General features: G+C 35.7%; 2 protein-coding genes across 2 annotated transcripts; both read left to right on the forward strand.

Annotated features, from left to right (window-relative positions):
* Positions 1 to 1,026: 1,026 nt before the first annotated feature.
* LOC128854771 (neprilysin-4) lies at positions 1,027 to 5,613 on the forward strand. The gene is made up of 3 exons (XM_054089148.1): positions 1,027 to 2,421; positions 4,140 to 4,757; positions 4,857 to 5,613. The coding sequence occupies exons 1-3, from the start codon at positions 1,195 to 1,197 to the stop codon at positions 5,223 to 5,225; spliced, it is 2,214 nt and encodes a 737-aa protein (XP_053945123.1). The 5' UTR covers positions 1,027 to 1,194; the 3' UTR covers positions 5,226 to 5,613.
* Positions 5,614 to 10,685: 5,072 nt separating this feature from the next.
* Positions 10,686 to 12,698, forward strand: LOC128870393 (mucin-2-like). Its single transcript, XM_054113029.1, has one exon. It carries the CDS (start codon positions 10,686 to 10,688, stop codon positions 12,696 to 12,698), a length of 2,013 nt encoding a protein of 670 aa, XP_053969004.1.
* Positions 12,699 to 13,176: the final 478 nt, after the last annotated feature.

Consider the following 13,176-nt stretch of genomic DNA (forward strand, 5'->3'; position numbering starts at 1 on the left):
GTATGCTCATGCATGTATTTTAGTGTTAATAGATACGAGTATGATATTGAAAATGAATAATATTGGAGAGCAACTACACTCATCTCTCATCATACAACAGATATAAAATATTTGAACGCCATCAATTCTTATATGAAAGTAAGAATTCAATTGATGCATTTTGCACTTTGAAACACTTGAGATATCATCACAATGCAATGTGTTGAATTAGATAAGATATTAAAACATTCTTTAAGTTATAATTTTGATTAATATATGCCTAATTAGATGCACCTGACCTATACACTCCATTACTTATTTAGTTATGCACAGTATCAATCAGCAGGCGCAACTTAGCTTTTGATTTTATAACAACAGTCATCTCATCTTGTTGGATCAATATTTCGATCGTGAATGTGAATGAAAGCGAGTGTCGTAAAATACTGGAACGCCGCCGAATTGATAGTAGTACTTATCATATTGAGCGCAAACTCAGTTTGCAGGTCAAGTTCATACAATCTGCCGATCCCTTGCTCTGAAGATCAGCCCAATCAAATATTCTATATGGAAGTATACATACGAGAATGCATAAATATGTGCCATTCCATACAGACTCGTCCATTGAATATTTAATTTAGATTTGACTCAATCTGTGTGAGAATCTTCTTTAGAGTTCTAGATAATCAAATCAACCGTCAGGCCGGTACTGAGGCACACGAACTTTAAATTACATACAAGTACATTAGATTCAGTTCCTTGGAACTCTAATTGCCAATTTTGAGTAAAATTTAATTTAGCTGGCTCTATAGGCGGTTTCATATGGAATTGCTCATACATATGTATGTTTGTATACATATATTTATATACATATATATGAATGTATGTCCATACGTATCATGTATTTAGTATGAGAGCAATAAATGATGCTTAGCCTTAGGTATTTACTTTGAAGTGAAATGATCGAGACTTAGGGACGCAAATTGCAAATTATTTAGAACGAACCTGTTTTGCAGTGGTTGTTCTGAATCAATATTTTTTGAAAATACTTACATAGGTTCAGTACGAGTCCGACTCCTCACATAGTCGGAGCGGAGCAATTTTGAGAAGTGAAAAACTTTTGCATCACAAGTAAAATATTTAAATTAAGACAAATGTGTATTTGAAATTTTTATTTAACTCGTGCAAAAATCTACATGAATATATGTACATACATACATGCAATTAAATATACTGAAGTGCATAAGTGTATCATCCATTCAAATTACGATGAAAGTGAGAATGTTACGACAGAATTGTTTGTCCATTCTATTTCTAAGCTCGATCGTACTATGTGTTGCGCTACCCACTAACAACACTCCAACAGGAGAGATAATCGCGAATAGCGCCGTTAATGCACCAACGATTGCAAATACAATTGCATTAGACACAATGCAAAATGGTTTGAACGAAATCGAAAGTGAATATCGCATCAAATACGCCGAACAAATGCTGACGTATATGAATCGATCGGTGGAACCGTGTGATGATTTCTACGAATATGCCTGTGGCAATTGGAAGAATGTAATTCCCGAACGTCAATCGCAACATAAACGTAGCAATCTTATCGATATTGTTTATAGTTTGGGTGAAGCCATTGAACAATTGCTTTTACAAGATTCACCACCGCATGAAAACTTCAAGTTTACATCGGAATTGAATTTGACAAAGCGAATTTATAAGGATTGTTTAGCGGCTGAATTGTATCCATTGAAGAAATCCGAAGTGTATTTGGAGATTATCAAATCGATTGGTGGTTTTCCTGCCCTTGATGAGACGTGGAAAGCTGATAACTTTAGTTGGTTCAATATGAGCGCACACTTAACAAATTATGGTGCTGTCGGTTTGATTAAAGAAGAAATACTGCCGCAATATCCGTTTCCGCCATACTTCAAACTACCCAGTTTAGGTTTCGAATATGTTGTACACTCAGATAACATACACACTAATAGTTCCCACGAGTTGAATGAAAAACGTATGCGCGATTACTTGCGTTTGTATGGCGTTGATGATGAGCAAAAAATTGAACGGATCGTTTCTGACATCGTTGAGACCTGGTCTGCTATACTCAATATCACAGATGATTTTCATGAAGATCTCACTGAATGTGAAGTGATAACAGCTGCAATGGACATAAACGAATTCCAGCAATGGGATAGTTATATGGAAATTGCATGGAATGGTACAAAATTTGATTTGGATGAGGATACTTGGCCCTGCCACTACTTTTACAACGAGCTCGACAAAGTGTGCAATGAACGCAAAGAGGCGGTGGCCAATTATTTGGCTTTGAAATTTATCTACCGTATGGATGCGCGTTTACAGGATACAAAATTTCAAACGGAATATTGCAATATGATGATTCAATATGTATTACCTCATCTTTTAAATGAAATCTATATGAATGTAAGTAATTAAGTAGTAAGTAGCAATAACCGAATGGACATACGTGAATGTGTCTCGCCCAAACGAGTCTGTTGTATTCGTTGGGCGCACGCGTTCGACCGCGATGCCGTGAGGCTCAGCGCACTAGACAGGGCTAGTTTACTGGGGCGGCAACCTTTGGGCGGGAAAAACCCCGGTCATTCCGGTACGCAGAACCGGCTGCAGTGGGATATTGTAGCAGGTTAAATCGCCACATATCCAGAATCGATCCCGACATATTCAATATATGGCATGTGAAGATGCCCCGCACGACACTAAGCACCTATTCACATTCCCCCCTTAAACCCACTCACCTAACACGGGATCCAACCCCCCGAAACAGCGGGGACTATCGGTGACTACACCGTATTGGCAGGGCTTGATGCACTGCATTAACAACCCGATTTGCCGTTCAAAACACAGTGGGATACCATAAAGGCAGACACAAATCAGCTACAGACTTTCTTTTTTGTTTGGTTGCTTACATTGTTGTTGTGCCGGCCTTTGTCGCGCGGCAAAATTAGAGAGTTGGCCGTCTTTTGTCCGTTTCGGCAGCACGTGCGGTTCGATGTGGGTTGTCTTTATACAATTATCGAAAATGGGCTCGACTATTAGTCAAATGCAGTGCGGCAACGTTCGAAGCGGACTTATTCAGGCGTGGATATTAGTGTTTCTGTTAGTCAAGTAAAGTCCTCTGTACTGCTCCTACTTGTACGACTAACTACTACGGCTAAATAAAAGTTCGATATACAGGGTGGTCTAAAAAGAAACTTAAATAAAAAACTACGTTTGGTTTGGTATATTATGACTTTACTAGAAAGAACAAATATTCTCGTTGTTTATGGAACTCGATTTCATTCAGCCTTACACGGCTTTATTTAAGCTTATCCTTTCAACCCCCATTTTCTATTATTGACGAGATAACGTCTTATAATTCCATTTAGCCGGCTGCACGCACGAAAAAATGCGTTGTTATCTATCTCAATCGTCGTTATCTTACTCAAAGGCAAATCGATGATGTTGCCTCTTAGTGTTGTTGACTTATTAACGTCTGATGCACAATCGAAATTGAACATATCTTTCATGAATTTGATAAATGTTTCGTCATTTTTCACGTTTGTGTAAATGTAACTTGACCTATTCCATTGCGATTCCATTTACCTCCTTCTCTATATCCATACAAAATATCTATCAAACAAATAAAATTAAAATTTTGTTTTGAAAAATGTATTTTCAGTATTTTCTTATGACGTTGTCACGTTAAACTATCGTCAGTAAACCGATTTTACAGACAACCAATTTTTTTTTGAAAATTACCGTTATACGGGAGGAGGGCTATTGACCGATTTCTCCAATTTTCAATGTCAAACTAGCTTCTATATTAATTTTTCCTGCAGTGCATGTCGCGCGCACGGGCGGATGGACAAACAGACATATTTAAATCGACTTCTATCATTCTGAGAATTTTGATATGCATACATACGTCTACATCTATCTCGATTATTTTATGCTGGTACATACAACAGCTATGTTAAGAAAATTATAATATCCCTGGGCACAAGTGCATGTATATAAACAATAATAATTAGTGAAATATACTCGCCTTCAACTTTTGTTCACTCAAACTTGCTAAATTATACAAAAATAGGTATCGCAATTTTATAGAAAACTTTATTTACCATCCAAATATTTTCTTAAAGGAATATTTCGACGATGAAATCCATGGAGAAATTAGTGATATTGTTAGCGATGTACGGAAAAGTTTACGGGAAATATTGGAACAAGCCGACTGGTTGGATAAGAAAACAAGGGAGCAGGCTTTGATGAAGGAGGCTGCCATAAAACCATATATTGGAAGCTATCAGAACAAAAATGTGACAGATCGTTTGATTAAACAAATGCAAGAGCTCTCCTATGTGGAAGGCAATTATGAACTGAATTTGGCGAACCTGTACAAATTCAGAGCAAGGCAGAAACGTTTCAATGGCCTACATCACAAAGAATATGATAATACGACAATTCAACCATTGGAGCTGTTGACGGGTATTCAAGTGAATGCCTTCTACTACAATGTCGATAATTCAATTTGTGTTATGGCTGGCATACTGCATCCGCCGGCATATCACAAAGCGTGGCCAGCAGCTCTTAAATTTGGCACTATTGGTTACTTGGTAGGACACGAGTTTACGCATGGTTTCGACTCAGTGGGTGCACATTACAACAGCGTCGGTGAGGAGAATTACTGGTGGTCGCAGAAGGCAGGCAAAGTGTTCAACGAACGTGAAGAATGTTTCGTCAATCAATATAATGCTTACAAAGTATGAAAATTGAGATTATAAATTTAGTTTTTTTATACGAATATTCACGCATCTAAGCACATATACTTACGTTAAACATTTGCATTTCACCACTTTTAGATACCTGAAATTAATCGTTTTGTCGATGGCAATCAGACAAAAGATGAGAACATAGCTGATAGTGGTGGTTTGAGGGAGGCATTCTCTGCATATCAAAGACATGTAAAGCAATTGAGTTTGACACCAAAGGATGAACGAATGCCCGGATTGGATCTAACACCCGAACAGCTATACTTTGTCGGATTTGCACAACTTTGGTGTGCATCGTACAAGGAGAGGCATTATTGGGAGGAGTTAACGAACGAGCACACAATGGACAAATTTCGCGTATTAGGCGCAGTGACGAATATTGAAGAATTCAGTAAAGCATACAATTGCCCAGTGGGTAGTAAAATGAATCCAGCAGAAAATAAATGCCGTGTATGGTAATATTAAATTTAATACTAAGAGTATATGGAAATAATTTAATTCACAAAAGTGTATGTATGGATGTAAGTGGCAAAAGTAGTAAATACAGGAAAATTAATTGCAATAATGTTATTGTAACCGGATAAAACCACAAATATTTAGTGCCAACGAACGCTAATGCAAATAAATGATTAAGTTAATTTGACAGTGAATGTGTGAATGTACTCGTATCATTGTTTAAGTTGCATTGACCTATGGGAATTTAGAAAACTGCCTGTACACGTACATAAGACAAAATAAAATGCTATCTGTTTATATTTTTCAATAACTGGTTATTTTAAACTTTTTGATTACATTCACATTCTAAAGACGATACCAACCGAAAAGCATAATTAGATGTGTGTGATGGTAATTGAAGATTTTTTCATCACTACTTATATATGTACATATGTATGTATTATACAATAACTTCAGTTAGTACCTTGGTGTTTTTTTGTCATTGTTATTTTAGCAATATATCTAAACCTTGCCAAGGTCGTTGGAACTATTAACTGTTATCATCGAGGTCATCTAAAGGTAGGCTCATTAAATGTGCTGCTTTGACGGGTAGTAGTTAATGTTGTTTAAGAACTGTCCGTAGTTCGTCGGGTTCAAAGGTATTTTAAATTCATCAGGTAGATTAAACTTCTAAAAGATGAACGGGACGCCTACGTGGTCTGGAGCTCGAAAATTTAGGGTATCTTCAGGAATTTTTTTACAATAAAAAAAAAATTAAAAACGATATTTAAATTTATTACGCTTTTTATTTAACTTCTTTTACATACAAAAATAAATTAATTTTAATAATTTTAAAAATGGTGTTGAAGTTGATCCTCCCGAAAAATTGGACCTGGACGGTGTTGCTCATTTTGGCTTTTCTATTTATCTGAACCACAAAAACTAAAAAAAAAATATTAATCAGTATAACTGTAGCTATGTCTTGTACTAGAATAAGTAAAAAAAAAAAACAAATTTGACAAAATAGCGCGGTTTTCAATTTGACACTCTAAAAATCGTGTTTTTTCAGTTTTTTAATAAAAAAAATTCGAAATAATTGAAATAATAATATGATTCTAGTATGGGCGATAGCCTATGATGTTGTGTACAATATATTATATTAATATGTCGGACGATTCGGTTGAATAGTTGTTTTTTTTATAACACCAGGCCGAAAAAAGTCGTTTCGAGATAAATGAGTTTAAAATTTGAGGTATAGGAGCGCGCGACTAGTTAATCGACTGTAAAAGTAAATTTCCGCATTAAAATTTTACAGTATATTCTTAAGATCTATACTTTCGAAATATCGGGAAAACAAAAAATCGATTTTTTGAAATTTCTAGACCACCGGGTTCCCTTAATACGCATTAGTACCCTGTGCCAATTGGATAACAACTTCGCACCATTTTGTGCAAAAATTGTGAAGCAAAATGAATAAATTTTTTATTTAATATTTATATTTGAATGTTTTTTGATTTGTTTGTAAATGTATAGATTTATCTTACTTTTACGTTTTTTATTGCTTAAATCTGATTTTCTTAAGTTGAGTCAAAATGACATCTTTTGCCAGGACTGATTCGTGTTAAGCAGGACATTCAGCAGAAATTGCTAGAAGAGATTTATTTAGGAGAACACTGTTATGCTGAGTACGAGTAGTAATAGAAAATTTAGTTTTTTAACGCGTTACGTCTCCTACAAAATTAATCCAATACCACGCGATTGCTATTGGTAATAAAGAAGAATTTAAGAAATGCTTTGAATAAATAACTTTAATTATCATGATTTTGCTTTTTTAAAAAGCTGATAAGTCTGTAGGTATTTACTTTGTAAAGGGAGGTGTTTTATAATCCCATCCCGTTCAGGATTGTTGGAAGTTTGTTAGCACTGGTTTTCACGCAACTAAAAACCAAGTTAGAAGGTGCTCAATTCGATCTGGACCCAACTTTATATATCCACGTACATATGCGTAAAAATTAATTTATATATATGTACACCCCTTTTGGGTGTTTGGCCGGAGGAGCTCGGCGCTATGTGGTGTGCGTCTTGATGTTGTTCCACAAATGGAGGGACCTGCAATTTTAAGCCGACTTTGAACGGCAGATATTTTTTATGAGGAGCTTTTTCATGACAGAAATACTCTCGGAGGTTTGCCATTTTCGTTTTCACCGAGATACGAACCTACGTTCTCTCTGAATTCCGAATGGTAGTCACGCACCAATCCATTCGGCTACGGCGGCCGCCAAATTTAATTTGGGTTGGCTATAAAACAAACTGATAGAGATAGCTAAGAGATAGGCATGTTCTTTAACTGATCTCAATATTTATGTCGTATCTAAATAATTTGGTGCGTGTACCAAGTTCGGGTGAGTTTTATTACGTCGAGGCACCCGCAGGTGTGACACTGCCTATTTTTTTACAAATTTTATTTGCATGCTATTTCCATCCTTGGGTTTATCGTTTGTATAGGGTGGGCCATATAGCCTTTGCTTTTTGAACCACCTATTTTTTGAGAATGGTAACACAAATGACATGTCAAATGTGTTCATAGTTTACTTAAAGGTTTGACATTTACAAAATGGGACGCTATACGCTTGAACAAAATTGGAAAATATTGAAAACCTAGTGGTAAGTCTTCTTCTTCTTCCGCGGTTACAGTAAATGGCGAACGTTACCGTGACATGCTCAACGATTTTTGTTTCCAAAAATTGAAGAGGACGACATTTGGTTTCAACAGATCGGTGCAACTTGTCACACTGCCAAAGTTACACTCGAACTTTTGGCTACCGTTTTTGAAAACCGAATAATCAGCCGAAATTCCGATATCATTCCGGAGCTTTGATTTAAGCCCGTTGGACTATTTTTTGTGGGGAGCCGTTAAGGACAAATGCTATGCGAACCATCCAGAGACGATTGATGCTTTAAAACTCGAAATCGAAGTTGCCATTCATGAAATTGGAGCCCAAACAATCGAAAATGTGCTTAAAAATTGGGTTGATCGAATGGCCTACTGTACAGCCAGTCGTGGCAGTTATTTGAACGATATTATTTTGCATTCACAAATGTCAATGTTCAATCTTGAAAATAAAAAAAATATTGAAAAAATATTGATTAGTATTTTTTTATAGCCGATTCAAAAAGCAAATTTTACATGACCCACCCTATACTAAATTTCAGTAATTTCATAATCAGGTTTTTATTTAAATTTAATTTTTTTTTTAATTACCGTTGTATGGATATTGGCCGATTCCGCACATACCAAATTACCATGGAAATACGTTTACCAAGTTTCAGTGAAATATATTGATTTTTGCTTGAGTTATGTAGTTTATATACGCTCCAACCGTTTTTAACAATGCGTTGTACAATGAGTTGGATGGCTGTTTAGAATACACGTTAAAACATGATTGTCCAACTTTATAATTCTCATGCAAAATGCAGGAATCAAGTGAAATCTGTTCAATTATAATTGATGACATTTTATTTTATTTATTACAAGCTTCAACCCGCGGCCCCGCTCGCGTAGGAGTAGTTTTGAGGGATTTAGGATATGTATATAAAAGAATTATAAACAATAATTTCATAGAAAATAATTTTTTATTAATAACCATAATATTACAATACCCGGCATCCGTTGCTATGCCTCGTTGAATAAAATCAAAACAACCAATCAGAAAAATATCAAGCAAAATTATTTTTATTTATTTTCTATCTCAAACCGTTTTTGAACTTTGCATTTAGGTCATAGTTGAACAGCTTATGCGGATTATGATGTCTAAAGTGTGCTATAAATAGTGGGAAATAGGAAAAGCTAAGATTTTTTAGGTTAAATTTAAGCAAATATCCGATTATTAGTGACGAATGAGAGTGGTGGTGGCGCGGCCTGGGGGCTGTGGGAAGGGAGTTCCATCATAAAAACATGCCTATAACCTTCATTGGGTGAAGTAGTGATGCGCGGACAACGTACAGACATTCACCTTTTTATTTTATTTTTTCTATGTAAATAATGAAAAAGAAAAACACCGCCCACCAAAAATTAAATCATTTCAATTTGCATGCAACCGTCGGATCAACATGAAAACCGATTGTATCATACAACCATAATAAAAATGGCACGGATGGACGGACAGACATAATAGCTAAATCGACAAAATATGTCTATGTACATACATATATCTATTTCGATTATTATTTCAATGCTGTTACACACAGCCATTAAGTGCAAAAATTATAATACAATTATTCGTAAATGCGCACAGGTATGTATAAATACTTGGCTAACCTTTTACTTTTTTACGTAGAATACCACACAAATTCATTTGTCTTCAACTAGTCATGGATATTTTACGTGTCGATATCCTTGGGTCTTTAAAAATGAAAGTGCTTATAATTAGTTTGAACTTTACCTGATCCTCTTGCGGGTCAAAACTAATACAATCACATATGTATTTTAATTTTGCTAAACGGTGAGAGAATGAAGAGAACTATTCGCTCACGCACCTAATACAAACAATTGTCAGTTACAGATTATAAGGAAAAGGGGATGTTTTTGTATATAAATAATGTGAAAGATAGATGTTATATTGAAGAATTTACATTTTAATGTTGTATAATTCAATTTAATTTCTTCTTTTTAATAACATTTTATTTGGTATTAAAGCAAAGTTTATATTTTATTAATGTAGTATTGGTAATCAATCCAAAAAATGGAAATGAAATGTGGTCATCTCCTAATTATTAGTTAATTTTTCAATATTTATTTTATGTTTATGTCTATTAGTCCTTAAGAGATCTTCTAAGTGTTCGTCAGTCATTGTGAAGCTGGGATTTGATTGGGCACGATCACAGCAAGGCAGTAAGCGTCGGCATCACTGCTTCAGAGAAAACGTAATGCATGTGCGAAAGCAGCGCGGCTTTTTTTCGCGCACGTGTGAAAACAGCGTTTGCAAATGAAATGTTTAGCTGTGATAGACATATGTATATACCTGCACAATATGCGCGATCGCGACTTTATATGTATTGTACGCACATCCATTTATGAAAGGATATGTAAATAGTCCCCTGTGTATTCAAAGAATTTCTATCCTTGAACAAAAATAAATGTAAGTGCATATTATTCGTCCACAGATAACATAAGTAGATATGCATACATATGTTTTTGCCAGGTAAATTTTCAGAAGAGATAGTGTTTCCTTTGGTACTTCCTTGCCGATTCCGTGGTTCAGTGTCGATTACGTGGCTCAGTACGATTTTACTTTTCACGTTGGAATGAGGCTCAATTTGGTCGTCGCAATTTTTGCAACAGTGTTTAATGTTGCTTACAGTGTTACGGATATAAAGGACTATGTAAAATTTCACGCAGATCCCCGAAATAAACCATCGTTTTATGGAAATTTCTTGATAAAGGTATTGAATTGTTCGCCGAAAAATCTTGACAGCCCGAAACCAATGTCGCCTGATGAATTTATAGTGTCAGCAAAACAAAAAATACGAGACTATAAGCCACCAACGCTAATAAAATACACATCATATGTACCCTCGAGAAAGAAGCAAGTGACAACAATAAAACCTGATGCACCTCCGCTAAAAAAACTAGGGAAATTCGAAAACTCGCGGCCAATGACACGTGCTGAATTTGTAACGTTAGCAAAACAAAGAATACGAGACTATAAGCCACCAACGCTAATAAAATACGCACCATATGTACCCTCGAGAATAAAGCAAGTGACAACAATTAAACCTGTTGCACCATATGCAATTAAAGTAAATAGCAGCACAATTGCGATTGCAGAAACAAATTCAACAACGCCATATCTAGTTACCACCGACCCAGCTTTTATCAATTTAACTACAGACGCCATAATGGGAAATCAATCAACTACCATAACAACAGAAGCTACTATGGCTGAAACAAGTACGACAACCCAAAACAAGTCCAATGTGGAGGACACCACGTACTCAAGTTTATCAACCAGCCAAATAGAATTTATGACCTCAACCACTGAAGATTACACTTCAACTCAAACCTTTTCAACCGATCAAACCCCAACTACAACAACATTAATGGACACAAAAATTGAAAGTGAATCGACTACCCCCAACGTGGAGACTTCTACAGACATTAACCAAAGTGAATTAATAACATCAACCACAGAAGATTACACTTCAACTCAAAGCGCTTCAACTACAACAATATTACCGGAAACTATCACTGAAAGTGAATCGACTACCTTCAATTTGGAGGCTTCTACAGACATTAGCCAAAGTAATTTAATTACATCAACTACAGAAGATTACATTCCAACTCAAAGCGTTTCAACCGATCAAACCCTAACTACAACAACATTAATGGACACAACAATTGAAAGTGAATCGACTACCCCCAACGTGGAGACTTCTACAGACATTAACCAAAGTGAATTAATTACATCAATCACAGAAGATTACACTTCAACCCAAAGCTTTTCAACTGCTCAAACCCCAATTACAACAACATTAATGGACACAACAATTGAAAGTGAATCGACTACCCCCAACGAGGAGACCTCTACAGACATTAACCAAAGTAATTTAATTACATCAACTACAGAAGATTACACTTCAACTCAAAGCGTTTCAACCGATCAAACCCCAATTACAATAACATCAATGGACACAACAATTGAAAGTGAATCGACTACCCCCAACGTGGAGACTTCTACAGACATTAACCAAAGTGAATTAATTACATCAATCACAGAAGATTACACTTCAACCCAAAGCTTTTCAACCGCTCAAACCCCAATTACAACAACATTAATGGACACAACAATTGAAAGTGAATCGACTACCCCCAACGAGGAGACCTCTACAGACATTAACCAAAGTAATTTAATTAAATCAACTACAGAAGATTACACTTCAACTCAAAGCGTTTCAACCGATCAAACCCCAATTACAATAACATCAATGGACACAACAATTGAAAGTGAATCGACTACCCCCAACGTGGAGACTTCTACAGAAATTAACCAAAGCGAATTAATTACATCAACCACAGAAGATTACACTTCAAATCAAAACGTTTCAACCGCTCACACGCCAACAACAACAATATCAGTGAACGCCAATACTGATAGTGAGTCTACCACCTTCAACTACGAGTCTCGCACAGATACTAGCCAAAACGGATTAACTTTTTCAACCATAGATGATTTTGATTCAGTATCTACACCAACAGGACATAATATCCTTATATTAGAAAATAATTTTACTACGGATGTGCTAACCGATAATACCCAGATTATACCCTTTGCCTCAGAGACTACAGAAATTTCAATAGTTCAACCTAAACGTTTTACAATAAGTCCAAAGAAAGATGATACCGTCACAGCAGATAAAATTACAGCTAATGATATACTTATGAAACCAATCCGATTTACCTACGATACTGACGTTATGCCAACTTTGGACGAATTTTAATTCAACTTTTAATTTAGTTTAATATTTATGTATGTATTTGAACTTAAATGTGTATAAATAAATATAAAAACAACGTTGAAAAAACTACTGAATGTATTTAGGTGTAAAAGATCGGTGCGGTATAAGATCGTATTTGAAAGCCATTCAAATTTGGGCTGTACGGCACAATACAGATTGATCCAAAATGCTGCAGTGAAAAATCTCTAATCTCTTATAAATTAATAGTTTTGTCATGGATTCATCTTACACAGATGACGAATTGATAACTAGGGATGACATCCAAGGCACTATAAAAGGCTAATTTAGTTTACTTACCTATCTAGAACCGACCCCGACATGCTCAATATATGACCGGCATGTGGAGGTACCCCGTTCGATACTAAACAGTATTCACATGACCTCTTAAACCCACTCACCTAGCACCCCCTTCCCATTGGTCCCAACCCGTGGAGACAGCATGTTTTCTGGACCTAGCGTT

Source organism: Anastrepha ludens, chromosome 2 (assembly GCF_028408465.1).
Source record: "Anastrepha ludens isolate Willacy chromosome 2, idAnaLude1.1, whole genome shotgun sequence".
Taxonomy (NCBI): Eukaryota; Metazoa; Arthropoda; class Insecta; order Diptera; family Tephritidae; genus Anastrepha; species Anastrepha ludens.

What these genes read in the sequence shown, in the direction of transcription:
- LOC128854771 (XM_054089148.1), top strand. Translation starts at nt 1,195, where the DNA reads ATGCAATTAAATATACTGAAGTGCATAAGTGTATCATCCATTCAAATT. An exon ending in TAAATGAAATCTATATGAAT is followed by an intron (nt 2,422 to 4,139) that starts GTAAGTAATTAA and finishes ATTTTCTTAAAG; the next exon opens with GAATATTTCGACGATGAAAT. An exon ending in ATCAATATAATGCTTACAAA is followed by an intron (nt 4,758 to 4,856) that starts GTATGAAAATTG and finishes CACCACTTTTAG; the next exon opens with ATACCTGAAATTAATCGTTT.
- LOC128870393 (XM_054113029.1), top strand. Translation starts at nt 10,686, where the DNA reads ATGTCGCCTGATGAATTTATAGTGTCAGCAAAACAAAAAATACGAGAC.